General features: G+C 43.9%; 1 protein-coding gene across 1 annotated transcript in view; it reads left to right on the top strand.

Annotated features, from left to right (window-relative positions):
- Positions 1 to 17,385, top strand: part of LOC100022115 (solute carrier family 23 member 1-like) — a 59,791-nt gene extending 42,406 nt beyond the window's left edge. Inside the window, 11 exon segments of the mRNA XM_016426178.2 lie at positions 1,331 to 1,455; positions 1,458 to 1,489; positions 3,538 to 3,634; positions 3,637 to 3,718; positions 7,613 to 7,733; positions 9,334 to 9,490; positions 10,834 to 11,087; positions 14,906 to 15,070; positions 15,738 to 15,846; positions 15,971 to 16,066; positions 16,861 to 17,385. Of these exon segments, the coding sequence (XP_016281664.2) occupies positions 1,331 to 1,455; positions 1,458 to 1,489; positions 3,538 to 3,634; positions 3,637 to 3,718; positions 7,613 to 7,733; positions 9,334 to 9,490; positions 10,834 to 11,087; positions 14,906 to 15,070; positions 15,738 to 15,846; positions 15,971 to 16,066; positions 16,861 to 17,123 (1,501 nt within the window). The 3' untranslated portion in view covers positions 17,124 to 17,385.
- Positions 17,386 to 17,609: the final 224 nt, after the last annotated feature.

Below are 17,609 nucleotides of genomic sequence, written 5' to 3'. Positions count from 1 at the left end.
CTTGAAGGCTTTGCCAGTAAACTATGGCAGGTTTTATTGGAGTTGGGTTTTTTTGGCTGCAGACATTCCCTAAACGATTTACTTACCAAGGGGTGAAGTGATTTCTATCTGAATTGGTGAAGGCAGGAAAACCACAGATTTCTGGGAGTACCAGAGTAAATGGCTTCTCCCTCCTCTGTGCTTAATGGGACCGTCCTTAACTTGGACACCAGCTTTAGACACAGACTAACTGAGAGACTGGCGTAAGCCAACATTGATCCCTGGCTTCAGCATTTGACATGACTGCTCTGGACCATCCTCTCACCGAACAATACTTTCCCCCTGCCATTCTAGGCTGCCCAGTCTTCAGTTTGAGGCATTTCCTTTTATGGTGCCCATTATCATCCCTGTGGTTCAATCTTAATGAAAACTTAACAAACTAGAACAAATCTAATGAGGGTGAGCACAGTGGTAGAGGATTTGAAAACTGCTCATATGAGGAAGAGTTGAAGGAAAATGAGGTATTGTAAGGGCTGTCATGAGGAAGGGAATGTAGACTTGTCATGTAGTCCTGCTGGGCAAGACTAGGACCAATAGGGAGAAGTTACAAAAGGACAGCTTAAAAAAAAAAATAAATATGAATTAGTTAAAACAAACCAGAAAGAGTGGTTTGTCTATGTGGTATAAGAATGCCATCATTGAATGTATTTTAATAGAGGTAGAAAACTATCTGTCAGATGTTGGAGCAGAAATTCATATTCTAGGTAGGGAAGAAGAAAGAAAGAAATATTTACTAAGGACCTTCTATGTGCCAAGTACTGTGCTAAGCACTTTATAAATATTATCTTGTTTGATCCTCACAACAGCCCTGGGAGGCAGGTACTATTATTATCCTCATTTTATAGTTGAAGAAAGACAGTAAGTGACTTTTCCAAAAAGTAACTTTTCCAAGGCCACAGAGCTAGTATGAACTTGAGGCTGAATTTGAATTCGGGTTTTCTTAACTCCAGGACCAAGTCTCTGTCCATCCTACCACTTGCTAGTTCTAAAAGGTGATGATACTCCTTGGAACACAAATGCAAACATATCATTAATGCAACTGTAAGTAGCACCCCTGTCTTTAGGAATTGTCCTTTCCTACTTTGATATTTACACTGGGATGAGAAAATAGCAGGAAAAGTTTCAACATAGTATGTACTTAACAGTTTATTTTTGGTGGAAAATGCATTGGGATGCTGATCCTAAACTCAATCCTTACACCAATCACCATGCCAGTCCCAAATAATGTTTTTTCCTGGCTGAATGAAAAGAAGTGGTCAACTAACCCTATTCTCTCTCTCTCTTTTTCCAGGTTACCTATTCTCCAGGGTGGCACATTTGCCTTTCTGGCCCCATCCTTGGCCATGCTCTCTCTCCCTGCCTGGAAATGCCCTGAATGGACCCTCAATGCTACCCAGGTGAATGTCAGTTCTCCAGAATCACTGAGGAATGGCAGAAGAGGATCCGAGAGGTAATTCTGGAGAGAAACTGTTGGGAGCTGGTCCAGGGAAATGTTGGGACTTGTAGGTAATAACAGAACTAAAAATGGGGAAGAGGCCATCAGAAGTAAAATGGCGCCATACATAATAATTGAAACTTTTATAGTTTTCATCTAAATTTTTCAGAAGATTAACAAAATGGCTCTCAGTAACTCTCCTAATCAACCCAGAGAACCAGGAGGAGAGAGGTGGGACTACTGGAGGGCGATAGAGAAATATCAGCTCGAGGCTGCATGGACACATCCAGGGTTAAAGTGGGTATACATAATGCTCACGTTTGTCAGTGTACTTAGAGGTGTATCTTTTTGTGACAATTTTGCCTCAATGCAAGAAACTATCTGGAATTATTCAAAGCCATTTAAGACATTAACTGGGAGCAAAAGTAAAAGACAGGAGAAAGACATCATAGGGATTGGGCAGGGACAATCCCAGTTCTTCTTCCCCCCTTCCTCAGAAGGATCCAACAAGCTCTCAATTTTCTGAAGACTTTCTCGGATGGATAATTGAGTTAGTTTAATGAGCTTCTTCCAGCAATATCTCAAGGCCTGGTGGCTGACCTGTTGCTGGACCAGAGCCCTTGACGATGTCTAATCTGGCATTACTAGCTAGAGGGAGATGTAAATATGGGGAAACTTTTCTTATACAGTTTCATCCTCAGTAGTTTGTTTCTGCTACTTTCTCTAACACAAGAGCAGGTTGGGATTGAGAAATGAACACTGGATTGGCTTTGATTTAGGTTTAGGTTTGTTGGAACCTAATCTAACATAGACCCCTCCTGATTTGCCATAGAGGATTAAATAGAAGAGATAGGCTCCTACTCCGATGGGATGGGATGTGGGAGCTTCCTTCTCTGGTTGCTTCAAGATCTCCCTCCCTACTCTGCAATCTGGATGTCTGGGCTCCTAGAGGCCATCAGACCATATGTTCTAGGGCATAGACTGTGTGTATTGATGTATTTTAAATTCCAGACTCCTAAACAAAATTTTGCCAATCTCTTTGAGTTGACTATACCAAGAAATACTAACCATTTACCTTGACTCAGTCATTTCAGTTGTATCTGACTCTTCCTGATCTTATCTGGGATTTTCTTGGTAAAGATAATAAAGTAGTATGCCATTTCCTTCTTTTTATTTTATTTATTTGTTTGTTTATTTGTTTAAACCCTTACCTTCTGTCTTGGAATCAGTACTGTGTATTGGTTCCAAGGCAGAAGAGTGGTAAGGCTAGGCAGTGGGGGTACAGTGACTTGCCCAAGGTCACACAGCTAGGAAGTGTCTGAGGTTAGATTTGAACCTGGGACCTCCTGTCTCTGGACCTGTCTCTCCATCCACAGAGTCACCTAACTGCACCCTATTTCCTTCTTTTTAGATCAGTTTACAGAGGGGTGAACTGAGACAGAGTGAAGAGATTTGCCCAGGGTCCCACAGCTAGTGGCCAGATTCCTGAGGCCAGATTTAAACTCAGGAAGATGAGTCTTTCTGACTTCAGCCCTGCACTCCATCCACCTCAACTATTTACTTTATGAAGTCTCAAAATACTGCTGAGGATTCTCAGAAAGTAGCTTCACTTATACTCTGGCTCTTCTATATAAATGTCTGGCTGCCTAAGGAGAGGTGGTGTGGAATAGTAGAGAGTTAGACTGAAAATCATGAAGGTCTGGGTTCAAAACTTGCCTTTGCTATATATTTGCAGTGGGACCCCCATGTGAATAATCTTCCCTCAGAAAGCTCTAGACTTTATTCTAGACTAATATTCCCTCAGAAAGCTCTAGATTATTATAAAATAGAGAGAAAGTGTCAACCTGCCCTGGAAGAGGGAGTTTCTTCACTCAAGAGCTTACTCTGTCAGTGAAATTGGAGGTTCAGTGCATGTCCTTAGACTGCTACAGCCCCAAGGCACATAGTGTGCCCTCAAGTCGTCGTTCCTACAGATGATAGACTGGTATTAGATTAAAACATTTAGTTCTGACAGGTTCAAGAAATGGTTCAAGAAATATAAAAGTATAGTTCTTCTCTTTCAGTTACAGGGTGCCATCATGGTGGCTTCTTGTGTCCAGATCATTGTGGGATTCTCTGGCCTCATTGGCTTCCTGATGCGCTTCATTGGCCCCCTGACCATTGCCCCACCATCTCCCTTGTGGCTTTGCCTCTCTTTGACTCTGCAGGGAATGATGCTGGGATCCACTGGGGCATCTCTGCCATGTAAGTTTTCCTTGGAGAGGCCAGCTTCTTTGGGGATGAGCCCACAATCTCATTTGCTGAGAAAATCACCTTGTGGTCGTTTCAGTTCATTAATGCTTTGACTCACTACTAGTTGATAGAAAAACAGAATTTCAAAGTTGGGAAGGAGTCCAGCGGTCCATGTTGTCCAAGTCATTCTTGAAAAAGATCCCCTCCCTACAGAGTACTTGAGACTCCCTCTCCTTTGATTGATGAAGCGGGGTTCCTGAGGGAAATCCACTCTCATAAGGCAGCCCACTGCCACTGTGGAAGAATGCTAATTGTTGGAAAACCTTTCCTTACAAAAGAAACGAAACTTGTCCCTTTGCAACGTCTTTCCCTTTGTTTCTAGTTCTTTCCTCTGGAGCCAACTAGATCATCAATGATCCCTCTAACACAGGGCAGCCCTTTAAGTAGCCTGGAGTCATAGCGATGCTGTCCTTCATCTGCCACATGACGCTGCTTACCCAGAGCCAGGAAGACATCTCCTGTAATGACTTTTCCATCAGTGGAGAAGACATCGGATACACTATGGCCATATATCCCCCTTGTCATAGGGATCCTCACTTACAGAACGTTTGTTCAGAGTTAACAACGGTACAGCTTGTGGCAAGGAATAACCAAGATAGGCATCAGATTGGCCAACGTTAGCCTCATCAGCACCCTGCTGTAACTAGTAGTTGTGCAGTTGTGTCTGACTCTTCCTGACCCCATTTGGAATTTTCTTGGCAAGGATACTAGAATGGTTTTCTTATTTCCTTTGCCAGATCATTTTATAAATGAGGAAACTGAGGCAAAAATAGTTAAGTGACTTGCCCAGGGTCCTACATCTAGTAAGTGCCAGCTTTGAAACCAGGTCTTCCTGACTCCAGCTTTGGTGCTCTATCCACTGTGCCACCTAACCACTATTAGTGCCATCCATGCCCAACTAGCTCCAATTTCACTTTAGTCTCTGATGGACGTATGGCCCTTCTACTTATGGAGCTGATCTATACCCTTCAATCTATACCTCAACATGTACTCTTTGTCCCCTTGTCTCCCTTTTCTCCAGCATATTCCCCCTACCATCTTCAGCTTTCCTCTCATCTTCTCTATCTACTAGTTCCTTTCCTGTTGCCTACAAATAAGCCCAAGTCCTCCTCCATCATTAAAAAAAATCTCTCAATTGATCCTGCCATTCCCACTATATATCATCCTGTATGCCTTCTACCCTTCTCAATTAAATTCCTTTAAACAGTCATGCTTGGTGCCTTCCCTTCCTCTCCCCTCATTCTCTTCTAAACCAGCTGCCTCTCAGGCACAGAGTCTACTTTTTATTCCCAAATCTAAAAGCATTTTCTCAATCCTCATCCTTCCTGACCTCTCTAGCATTAGACGCTGTCAAACATCTTCTCATCCTATGTACTCTCTTCTCTGGGTTTTTGTGACTTTGTTCCATCTTGGCTTTTTCTTGGCTCTTTGCTCCCTCTAAGTCTCCCATGCTGATCTTCATCCATGCCATGTCCACTAACAGTGGGAATATCCCAAGGCTCTGTCCTGTGCCCTTTTCTCTTTTCTCTTTATGATCTTTCCCTCAGTAATCTTGTCAGTTCCCATAAGTTAAATAATTATCTCCATGCAAAGGATTTCCAGGTCTGAATATTTAGCTCTACACCCTCTTCTGAGATCCATTCCCAAATTATCAACTGCCTTTTCGACATTTCAAAATGGAAATGCCATAAGAGTGTCAAACTCAATATACCTAAAACAGATCTTATTATCCACCCACCCAATCCACCCATCTCCCATATTTAACTATTATCATCAATGGCCCCGCCATCTTTCCTAGTCATCCAGGTCCTCCCTCTTGCTTCTCCCACAAATCCAGTTGTTATTGAATCTTGTCATTTCTACCTTCACAAAATCTCTCGTATGCAGCCATAACTTCAGCATAGGTCCTTGGTACTTTCCACTTGGACTTCTAATTGGACTTTCTGCCTCAAATCTCTCCCAATCAATCAATCAACATGTATTTATTAGACATCAGCTATGTGCTAGTCACTGCTGCTGAGGATAGAAATATAATCAAAGGAACAAACCCTACATCTTCTACAAAGCTGCCAAAGTGATTTTGCTAAAGTATAGTCTGAGGGGGCAGCTGGGTAGCTCAGCGGATTGAGAGCCAGGTCTACAGATAGGAGGGTCCTGGGTTCAAATTTGACCTCAGACACTTCCTATCTGTGTGACCCTGGGCAAGTCATTTAACCCCCATTGTCTAGCCCTTACCCCTCTTCCGCCTTAGAACCAATATATAGTATTAACTCTAAGATGGAAGGTAAGGGTTATTTTTTAAAAAATGAATAAAGTAAATGTCTGACCTTATTATCTCTTCCCTATTCAGAAAAATCCAGGGGTTTCCTAGGACCTCTAATATCAAATATGAACCTTTGTAGGGTGTTTAAAGCTCTTTGTGTTTTTTCCCCTTGATATCCTTCAGAGTTTTCTAATACATTCCTACTTTCAACATTCTCTACGGTTCTCCCATGCTAGCCTAATTGCTGTTTCAGCACAGTGCTAAATCTCCCATTTCCTGGCTGCCCCTTATTCCAGAATGTTCTTCTCCCTCCTGACCTTTCCTCTTTTGACCCCTGCCTTCCTTTTATGCTCAACTCAAAAGCCCCCTTCTTATAGGAAGCCTTATCCATTCCTTTAGCTGCCTGGACCTTCCCCACTAAGACTACCCTCCAGCTCTTCTGTACATTCTTGTGTGTTTGGATTTATGTCCATGTTGTGCCCCCCCCCAGAAGGCTCCTTGAGGTCAGAGGCTGGTTTTGCATTTTCTTTGCCTCCCTGGCACTTAGCACAGAGCCTTAGGACATGGGAAAAACCCAATCAATGAGTGACTGATGGATGCTAGGGTGGAACTATGTGGGACCTTAAGGGTCAAGGAGGATCTAATCCTTTCCTTTTACAGATCAGGAAACTGAACCTTACAGAAGTCACAGAGAGTAAGGAGGAGAGCTGGAACTCTAATCCAGGTTTTCTGACTCCAAATCCAGTGCAGAGAAGGCTTCTTTCTTTTCCACCTTGGAACTGCAAAGACAAAAGAGCAATATGGTCTAGACCTGGGATTTCTTGGTGGTGTCAGGTATCTTGCATCAGATAATTCTTTCCACCAAGGCAGATGGTCACCTTCTCTGCAACTTACAGTCTTAGAGAGTTGCTTAGAGCATTGAGAGGTGAAATGACTTGACTGGGGTCACACAACCAGCATTCGTCAGAGGCAGGACCTGACACCTAATTTTTCTGGCTCTTGAGCTGGCTCTCCATGTGAAGGAAAACAACATGGAATTAAACTAGAAAGGTAGTTTAGAGCCAGATTTCTGTGTTTCAGTCATTTCATTTTTGTCTACCTCTTCTTGACGCCATTGGGGTTTTCGTGGCAAAGATACTGGGTGGTTTTCCATGTCCTCTCCCTCATTTTCCAAATGAGGAAACTGAAGCCAACAGAGTTAAGTGCCTTGCCCAGGGTTACACAGCTAGTGTCTGAGGCTGGATTTGAACCCAGTGCTCTGTCTACTGCACCACCTAGCAGGGCTTCAACTATGAGGGTCAGGAGTTTCTGTTTTATTTGGTAGACAGAGTCACCAAAGATTCTTGAGTAGAGGAATGACATGATCAGGGCAGTGCATTTAGAAGTGTACACAGGCAGTAGCATTAAGAATGAATTGGAAAGGACAGGAATCACTTTAGGAGGATTATATCCATTGTCTAGATGGGAAGAATGAGAGAGTTGTACTGGAAAAGAAAAAGAAGCAATTTTGAGCACAGCCTAAGGAAGATCTGAAATCTTTTCATAAAGAGCAATGCCCAAGATTTGGTTTCTTTCCATTCCAGGACCATCTTCCTCATTGTACTGTTTTCTCAGTACCTAAAGAATGTCCAGGTTCCTGTACCAGCTTATGGGCAAGTCAAAAAATGCCATGTTTCTAAGCTCTACCTCTTCCAGATATTCCCGGTAAACTCTATTTTGAATTCTTAAAAAAGAAACAAAAACAAAAACAAAAACACATTGTTGATGCTTTTTTGTTTTGATCTGATCTTTTTCCTTCCTTCCTTCCTTCCTTCCTTCCTTCCTTCCTTCCTTCCTTCCTTCCTTCCTTCCTTCCTTCCTTCCTTCCTTCCTTCCTTCCTTCCTTCCTTCCTTCCTTCCTTCCTTCCTTTCTCTTTCTTTCTTTCTTTCTTTCTTTCTTTCTTTCTTTCTTCTTCTTTCTTTCTTTCTTTCTTTCTTTCTTTCTTCCTTCTTTCCTTCTTTCCTTCTTTCCTTCTTTCTTCTTTCTTTCTTTTCTCTTCTTTCTTTCTTTCTTTCTTTCTTTCTTTCTTTCTTTCTTTCTTTCTTTCTTTCTTTCTTTCTTTCTTTCTTTCTTTCTTTCTTTCTTTCTTTCTTTCTTTCTTTCTTTCTTTCTTTCTTTCTTTCTTTCTTTCTTTCTTTCTTTCTTTCTTTCTTTCTTTCTTTCTTTCTTTCTTTCTTTCTTTCTTTCTTTTCCACTTTGGAACTACCAAGACAAAAGAGCAATATGGGCCTAGGCAATTGGGGTTATGTGACATGTTCAGGGTCATATTGCTAGGAAGTATCTGAGGCCAGATTTGAACCCAGGATCTCTGTCTCTGGGCCTGGCTCTCAATCCACTGAGCCACCCAGCTGCCCCCCTCTGGTTTTCATTCTTGACAAATGAAAACAGGGATGGGGGTCACATGAGCTGTTTTTGTTGGTTTGCTTATTTATTTGTTTTGGCATGGTTGTTCTCTGTTAGAAGAGATCCTTTAATCTGGAGAGTAGGGGAGCTATTTCTAGAAATACTGAGATGTAAAAAAAAAAAAGATCAACAAAAGTTATTTATAAAAAAGAAGTCAGACAGGGAAAAGCCGTGTTGACAAGCCACTTAGGGTTACTTGGGCTTCCCTCTCTTCTTTATCTCTAGGCAACCCAGGAATGATAACAGAGTCTCACTTTGTCCTTCTTACTCTTTTGCCATGTGTAAAGCACGTTCACGAGTTATCTCATGTAATTCTCGTAACAACTGCTAGAATCAAGCAGGACATGTACCACTATCCTTACTCAGGATATGAAGTAGAATGGTGAATAATGAAAGCTGCCAAAAGGCCATAATTTGAGTGGGCTGCCTTAGACATAGTGATTTTCAGCCTTACTAGAGACATGAGTAGAGGCTAAATAATCACTTCTTGGGGATGCTAAAAAGGGTTGACTGGACTTTTTCAGAAGCCCTTCCAACTCTGAGATCATTTGACTCCTTAAGGAGAGAACTGAGCCTCCCAAATTCAGTGGCGTGTTCAGGGTCAGATAGCTAAGAAGGGGGCAAAGCCCTAGACCTCTCCCGCCTAGCCTGCTGCCCTTTCTACCACTACCTCTCCCTTGTTCAAAGTTTAGCCAATCCACATTCTGTCTCTAGTACTTATGAAATTCCCACTGGTCCAGAAATGACTTCTGGCTTTATTCCCCATCACCTCCCTTTCCCCAGCCTTTCCCGGAGGCAGGCAGCTCAGGCTAGGATGAGGGGACTTAACATGGAGTGATTGAGCTGCTTCTCTCTGGCCAGGTGCTGTTGGGACTCTCCATTTCTTGGATCCTCTGCTATGTGCTTACTGTGACCAATGTCTTCCCCTCATCCCCCTCTGCATATGGTTATTTGGCTCGTACAGACACCAAAGGCAGCGTCCTGTCCCAGGCCCCTTGGTTCCGCATCCCTTACCCAGGTATGGTCAGTGGCTTGTTTCTGCCTAGTAGAAATCCTCAGGTGTAAGGAAAGACATCATTGAGGAACAAAGTCCTAGGGGAATAGAATGGACCTTTCTTGTCTTCCCAGGCTTCCATGAAAGCCAAGGACTCCTCAGGCAGTACCTGGCTGGATGCCACTGTTTCCCCAGCTACCATTTTGATCCCAGTCCGGTCTTAGGAGTATGAGACCAAATGGAACAATAAGGGGTCAGAGTGGGATACGAGGATATGAGGGTGGGCAGAGAGGCAGCCTAGGGGATAGAGTATGGGTTCTTCTTGGAAAATCTGAGAGGGCCCAGTGAGTTCTAAAAGACTCCAGACCAAACTAGAACCCAGGTTCCCTTTAGAGTGAATTCAATACCAGATTTCTTTGGAAAACAAGTCCTTTGAGAGAACTTTTGTCTCCAAGGTTCCTTAGACTGGCTCACAAGATTTCAGATTATTTGTTCTTCTTCCTGCACCAAGCCTACCCCATTGTTGAGTCTATATTTTCCTTATTTAACCAGCACTAAACAAACCTTGGAATGTAAGAGACTAGCAAGTGGGAAGGGAGGAAAGAAAGACATTAATCACCCATTCATCTTGACTCACTCCCTGCCCCCAAGGTGAAAAACCAGGTAGCGCTATTTCCTCTCTCTACTTTTCATCTCAAGTGGGGTTGGTCTAGGACTAAGACACCAGATCCTTGAATTAGATCATTTCTGAAGAAATCAGGTCAGGTGTGTCCATTCAGCCCTAACCCTGAGTCCTTGTGAGTCTGGGAAGGAAAGCCCCACACTGCAAGGAGGTCTAGCCTGGGCTTCCAGTGTATGACGCAAGGACGGACCCTGGTAAGAACTTTTCAGACCCTTCTCAGCCCCTCAATACCCACGCCGCCGCCCCAAGAAGCAGCACGACTTCTGAGGCGCTCTATCAGCGCTGGCCTCTGGCGATCTGGCAGCTGCTTCCCCTTCCAACAGGCAGGAGGAGGCTGGCAAGAATCCTTATCCCACAGGTCTAGCTGAACCGCTGGAGATCTTGCAAGCTCAGCCAATAGAGTATTTGTGGAGGGCTTTTAATTTTCCGAGAAACGTCCGTGATCAAATTTTACTCTTGGGACCCGGGAACCATGATACCATTGTCTAGCCAGAATATCTATTGGGTCCTCTAGCCAACATGTCTTACGCCACGTCCGCTCTGTGGCAGTTCAGTCTAGATTCATGAACGTTTGTCTTCCCAGACCATCAGACTTTTCCGAGGCCAAGGGTAGAAGAAAGGAGGACAGACGAGTTTGATCGCTGGCTCACGTCCCCTAAATTAATTGTTTGTATTTCATTTCCAGGCCAATGGGGACTGCCCACCATCAGCTTGGCTGGGGTGTTCGGCATCATCGCGGGGGTGATCTCCTCCATGGTGGAATCTGTGGGGGATTATTATGCCTGTGCTAGGCTTGTGGGGGCCCCACCCCCTCCAAAACATGCCATCAATCGGGGTATTGGGATGGAGGGGCTTGGATGCCTCCTGGCAGGAGCGTGGGGGACTGGCAATGGCACCACGTCCTACAGTGAAAACGTCGGTGCGCTGGGCATCACCAGGGTAAGGTTGTTTGGGTTGTCAAATCAGCCCATCAGATCGATGTTCTGACATAGACGCCAGTTAAAAAATTAAATTAAATTAAATTAAAGTTAAAAAATTAAATTAAAAAAAATCCTTACCTTCTTCCTTACTAAGTATTGATTGCAGGGCAGAAGAGGAATATGGGGTAGGCAGTTGGGGTTAAGTAACTCACTCAGGATCACACAGGCAGGAAGTGTCTGAGGCCAGATTTGACCCCAGAACCTTCCATCTCCAGCAGGCTCTCAATCTACTGTGCTATCTAGCTGCTCAAAGTTGGTTGATTCTTACAGACGCATCATAGGATTATAGATTTTAGACAGGCAAACTAATCTTAGAGGCCATATAATCTAATCTTCTCATTTTACAGATAAGCAAATTGAGACCTAGAGAATAAGGAAGAGAACTAGAATATTAAGTATCTACTATGTGCCAGAACTGTGCCAGGCACTTTACAAATATAATTTTATTTGATCTTTTACAACCCTGAGAGGTAAATACTCTGCTATTATTATCCCAATTTTACAGTTGAGGAAACTAAGGCAGGAAGAGGTTAAATGACTTATCCAGGTTCATACAGCTAATACATGTCTGAGGCCATATTTAAACTTAGTCTTCTAGGCCCAACACACTATCCACTGTACCACATAACTGCCTACATTAAATAGCAGAAATGGAACTCGAACTCTGGGCTTTTGACTTCAAATTTTCCAGTATATCATCTGGTGACTCATTTAAAAGTGAAATAGAAAATGACCAAGTGATCTTCATATTACTCAGTGAATATAAGGAATTCTTAGATGGTGAGTGAATAAAGAAGAACAGGCAAATAGCATTTATTAAGCACCTACTATGTGCCTGTTAAACTTTGGGAATACTCATGCAATAGAGATAAAGACTTCCCCTCAAGGAGCTTGCAAGACAGCCCATAAAAGGAGGGTAAAAAGGGGTCATGAGACAAAGGCACTAGAGGGGAGAATGGTGGAGAAAATCCTGACTGTGACTGGAAAGCTATGAGATACATCTGCCCTGGGCTCCCTCCTTAAATGGAAGTTCTTGGAGAAGCCATCCAAATCTCAGGGAGAGACCCTAGAGGTGGACGGTACTTCCATTGGGTGCATTCCAGGGCTGGAGTGAGTTTCAGGGCATCTGGAGAAAGTCCTGAGTCAAGTTGGAAGGGCAATGATGACCCTTCATTGGCTCTGGAGAGCCAGAAATCAGGATACATTGATATCCTAGCACTGGCGAGAGTACAAATACTAACTAAAAAGAGTCATCCACTTGGAAGTTGGGGTCCATGACATAAAAAATGCTTGAGACCCCCTACCCAATGGAGAAGGATAGGAGAGGTTTTTTCTCTGGATGGCCACAAGAAAATAGGTATATTAGAACACTTTCCCTCTCCAATTGCCTCGGAGAGAAAAATGGTGAGATAGTGTGTCAGGGCTACAACTTCTCCATCTCAGGAGGCTATCCCAAGAAGAGCTTGGGGCACTAGGACTAGGGATTAGGGAGCCTGCCAGGACCAGGCAGAAAAAGGCAAGAGAAATTGGAAGAGAGTGGAAGTAGATGAAAAAGGGAAGGAAAGAGGAGAAAGAGAGAAGAGCTGCTTCTAGCATGGTAGGATGGAGTCAGCACCACCTAGAACTGGCTTGGGGACCACTATGGCTGCCTTATCCTCTTGGGTTTCTTACCCCCAAGCCACATCCTACATTAACGTCTAGGAGTTTGTTAAGTATTTGGAAAGGTACAGTAAGTTTTCTAGGCCATTGAGGGCACAATTCACTAATCTGCCCATCTCTAGTGGTGGGTGAAAAGTAGTACTTTTCAGGAAGGGTAATAAACACAGTGAAGGCCATTCAGATGGAAGAAGACTTTTCTTTGATCCATGCCCCATAGATTCTAAATGAGCTCTTAACATCTGAGGGGCATGGCTAACCTTTGAAGACAATATCTTGGACACCAGCTACCACACTTTCTGAATGGTCACTGCCTTTGGAAGTCTCAGCAAATTTCGTGCAACATAAAACAGGAGTATACAAACTGATGTCCAGTTCTGCCCCTGAAGAGCTTTTAGTCTAATTGGAAAGATAAGAAAGATAACTAGACAAGGAAAAAACAGATATAAACACAGACATTGATATAAACATATGGAGAATTATAGATACCCAAGTACCTATAACATATATATGCATGCATGAAAATAATAGAAAACCATTACACGCTTGTGTTTGAAGAAATATGTATGTTAATAATGTGTTAATTTTATTATTTTAATTTTTATTTATTTATAAATATATATTTATATATAATAAATATAAAATATAAAAATAATTTAATTTAAATTATTAATTTAAAATTAAGAATATGTAGTTAACAATGCATAAGTGTTAAAAGTACCTAGAATAAAGGAATAATCTTAGGGAGCTCAAATTAACCTGTGGCACTAATTGATGAACAAATAATTATTATATGCCTTTTGGAGGCCAGGCACTGTGTGATGTGACAGAAGCTGACACATAAGAAAGTGTCAGGCTGAAGAGTGTGTGGAACTGATCACCTTGATGGGGGAGGGGCCCCAGGAGTTTTGGAATCTGGAGGAGGTGAAGACTCTGGTCTCTCAGATGGGAGAAGCTGAAGAGACACTGCCATTTGTATTCGAGGGGTTGTTTAGTTGTAACTGAGGGGTTCAGTCTTTCAGTATAGAGAAGGGGAAAGAGAGGAGAACTCCCTTCTCAAAACAGGGTTCAGGGGAGATAGCTAATGTTTAGGGTTTGCTCAGAGAAAGGAGAGGAGGTTTGTAGGTCTGCCCCCCCCCCCCCATCTGCCTTCCCTCCTTAGCTAAGGCTGCTCTCCCAGATTCGCTCTTGTCTCTCTTGTCCCACTACTCGAGACCAAAGGGTCTCACCTTGATCACAGCTTGTTCACAGCTTGGGGAATAGTTAACTATTTTAATGTCAACTCCAACAGGATAATACAAAGGAATAACTAGCAGGGAAAGAATAGGAGAGGAAAAGGGGGTCCCTGTCTCTATCTAAACCCTTTCCCCTCCCTCCCTGAGTTTGGGGGAAACTCAGGCCTTGGCAGCCTGAGCCTCCTGAGAGAAAGTCAGGTTGACTCACCCAGGGGTTGGCCCCTTGGCCACAGTTCAGACTCAGGGCAACAGGAACTGAAGTAAAGTCAAACAGATTTTAAAATGTCTTTCTCAGGTTTCCTCTTCAATAGTCTTTTCAATTGGGAAATGTTGGGGGGAAAGATTTCCAGTCACAAACTGGAAAAAGTGAGTAACCCTCAGGAGAAAGTCTTTTTCCACCTTTTCTTTTTGGCTTCTCCTGACTGAGAGACCAACTCCTCTACCAGCCAGAGTCTTCACCTCCTCCAGATTCCAAAACTCCTGGGGCCCCTCCCCCATCAAGGTGATCAGTTCCACACACTCTTCAGCCCGACACTTTTCTTATGTGCCAGCCTCTGTCACAGTGAGGCACTGGGAGATACAGTCCCAAGGACTGAAAATGATCTTTATTCATGTAAAGCTTATGTTTAAAGCTGATACAAAGAAAATACACAAAATAGACAGGAAATTGGAGCTCAGGGGTCACTACTGCTTCCTTTCCAATTCTCTCCTTGGAAGCAGAATGGAGTGGTGCCTCAGGCCTATTTCTACCTCACCTTCTTGCTCTAGTAAAATTGTTCTAAGGCGCCACCCTATCCCATTGGAAGCCATGTAGATGCTCTGTGTCCTCCTCACAGGCTAGCTGGTCCCGAGTGCTCCTATTTCTCACCCTTCCCTTTGGCTGCAGGTTGGGAGCAGGATGGTGATCATTGCTGCTGGCTGTGTGCTCATTCTGATGGGCATATTTGGGAAGATTGGAGCTGCATTTGCCACTATCCCAAGCCCCGTAATTGGGGGCATGTTCCTGGTGATGTTTGGAGTCATCACAGCGGTGGGAATTTCTAATCTACAGGTAAAGAAAGGCTTTTTTTTTCCAATTTAATTAAATATTTGTAAGCACCTACTAATTTCAAGGCGCTGAACATTGACCTCAAGACAGTCTGCCTCAAAGGAGCTGCAGAGACATTTTGCCTCTTGGAAGAAATTCTTTGGGATTTAGATGTATGAAATGGTAGGACTAGGGTTAGGAGGAAATTCCCTGACCCCGCAGTGCCCCACCTCTGCAATGACAGTGGCCCAAATCTGAATTTCCCTGTGAAAATAAAGTGGCTCAGATGAAACAAAACAATGTATAAAAGGCCTTACTTTTGACTCTCTCTCGGACAGTCAACTCCTAATCTGTGGATTAACTAAATAGGTATAAGAATGACATAATTATAATAATAATGTGGATTAATTAAACAGGTATACTTCCTGAATCACGCCCCCCCAAGCAGGAGCTTGGTAGGACAGCATGATAAGTAGCACTCCTCCCTCCCGCCCCTTTGCATCACCGTCCTGTGTCCGGTTATTCCACTTGACTTGTAATGTGCCAAGAGAAGGGTACCTCGCCTTCCTGGCTCCTCACCCATCCCCTCCTACGTTCCGGTTCCGAACAATTGCTTCCAGTGACAAGAGGCTCCCCCTGGGTGGTAAGAGTAACTCACAGGACTATCTGCAGGGATTCCTTCTCCCTGCAGTATGTGGACATGAACTCTTCCAGGAATCTCTTCGTCTTTGGCTTCTCCATCTATTCTGGGCTGACCATCCCTAACTGGGTGAACAAGAATCCAGAGCGAATCCAGACAGGTGAGGATCTGTTGAGTCGACCGAAGACCAAACTGATATTGAATATTGTGACTGGGTCAAGGGCACAACCTGCAGCAGCTCTCCAACTGCTGGCCCTCGTTCTTCTCCTCTTATCTCCATGTAGGCATCCTCCAGTTGGATCAGGTTGTCCAGGTTCTGCTCACCACTGGCATGTTTGTGGGCGGATTCCTGGGCTTCGTACTTGACAACACTATCCCAGGTAAGGCTGGGTCGCCGCTGCTTCTGCCCAAGGATAAGCGGATGCCCGCAGAGCCTCTAGTCTGGTCTTCATTCCCAGTCAGGCAGTTAGCAAAGACGGGCTGAAGTGTGTGCAAGGACTGAGAGGAGAACACAGAAATGGAAAGTCGTCTGACGCCAGCCTGAGGGAGGAGATAGAGAACAAGCATTTGCTTACCTTCTCCGGACACACTGAGAATATGTGCGAGGAGGTGCCAAGATGAGAAATAGAGAGGCAATTGCTTTGGGCTTCTTGGCCCACTTCATAATGGGAAGAGGGGCGCGCGATGTGGTGTGGAGCAAGAAAGACACTCCATGGGGAAGAGAAAGCGTCTACAGACCCACAGAATAATGGGGAAATAGCCAGTCCACCATAGAAGTAGCCCAGAATGGGCTTTGGTCCCCTCCCTGCCGTTAGCCATGAGTGTCGCTTTGGAAAAAATAATTTCCTTTCTTTAAGTCTTGATTTTATCAACTGTAAAGTTATAGTCAGGCTAAATGATCGTTAGAGTATCTCCCATTTCTAAGTGTTTGTGATTCCACGTGTGTGTAAAGGGATAGCAACTCTTAGTCCTACCTGAAGGTCCGGAACTGGACTTAGAACTGGAAGGGTCTTCATTTCGTTCAACCCCCTCATTTTACAGCTTAGGAAACTAGGGCTACCTAGTACATCTTTATGATGGGAACCTCCCCAAAGAATGGAATTCCTTACCATTACCCCAACTGCTATAGCTACAGGGCTTGGCCCACTCTTGACTTCTTATTTCCTCTTATTAGGAAGTCAGGAAGAGAGAGGACTCATAGCGTGGAGCCAAATACACAAGGACTCAGAGGAGGCCCTGAATGTCACAGACATCTACAACTTCCCTTTTGGGATTGGCACAAAATTCTGTGCTGCTTCCTGGCTCTGGTATATCCCCTTTTGGCCCAAACCAGAATCTGGAGGGGGAGCAGGGGAAAGGGAGCATCATGTCCCTGAGGAGAATGGCCACATTTCACTAGGAGCAAGAGACAAGGTGGCTATTGAAACAAGGATGTGAAGAGATGCTTCTTCCCCGTGAGAGACATCCCGGAAGACACAGTGGCTTTGCTAGGCCTCCATCCTCGGGCGATGAAGTTAATGATCAGCCATCTTCCAAGCAGTCCCTAATTCTCTTATGCACTGATCATACCTCCTCCATGTCTTGTTTCCCCCCTTTAGTATAAATGAAATGCATATCCTGAAACATACAAAACACGAATTTTATTATTGGCAAGTATAGGAATGGGTTTGGGCAGTGGGATTAAAACTCTACATTGAAATGGCACGGGTTTCTTTATTACACCGAAGATTTGTCTTTTCCCAAGGGGTTGTGATGAGGGGGGGGAGGGGGAGGAAGGGGGGCTGAGCAGAGCTCTGGACTGTTCCACTCTCCTGACCAGTGGTGGGAGCAGCAACTCCCCTACAAGGGTTTTTTCATAGAAGGTATTAAAAGCATCCATGTGACTTAATGACTGTAAAGGACCAAGATTCAGGCCCTGGATGT

This window comes from Monodelphis domestica, chromosome 5 (genome assembly GCF_027887165.1).
Source record: "Monodelphis domestica isolate mMonDom1 chromosome 5, mMonDom1.pri, whole genome shotgun sequence".
Classification (NCBI taxonomy): domain Eukaryota; kingdom Metazoa; phylum Chordata; class Mammalia; order Didelphimorphia; family Didelphidae; genus Monodelphis; species Monodelphis domestica.
The sequence above is the reverse complement of the archived record's forward strand: the minus strand, read 5'-3'. Positions and strand labels throughout refer to the sequence as shown.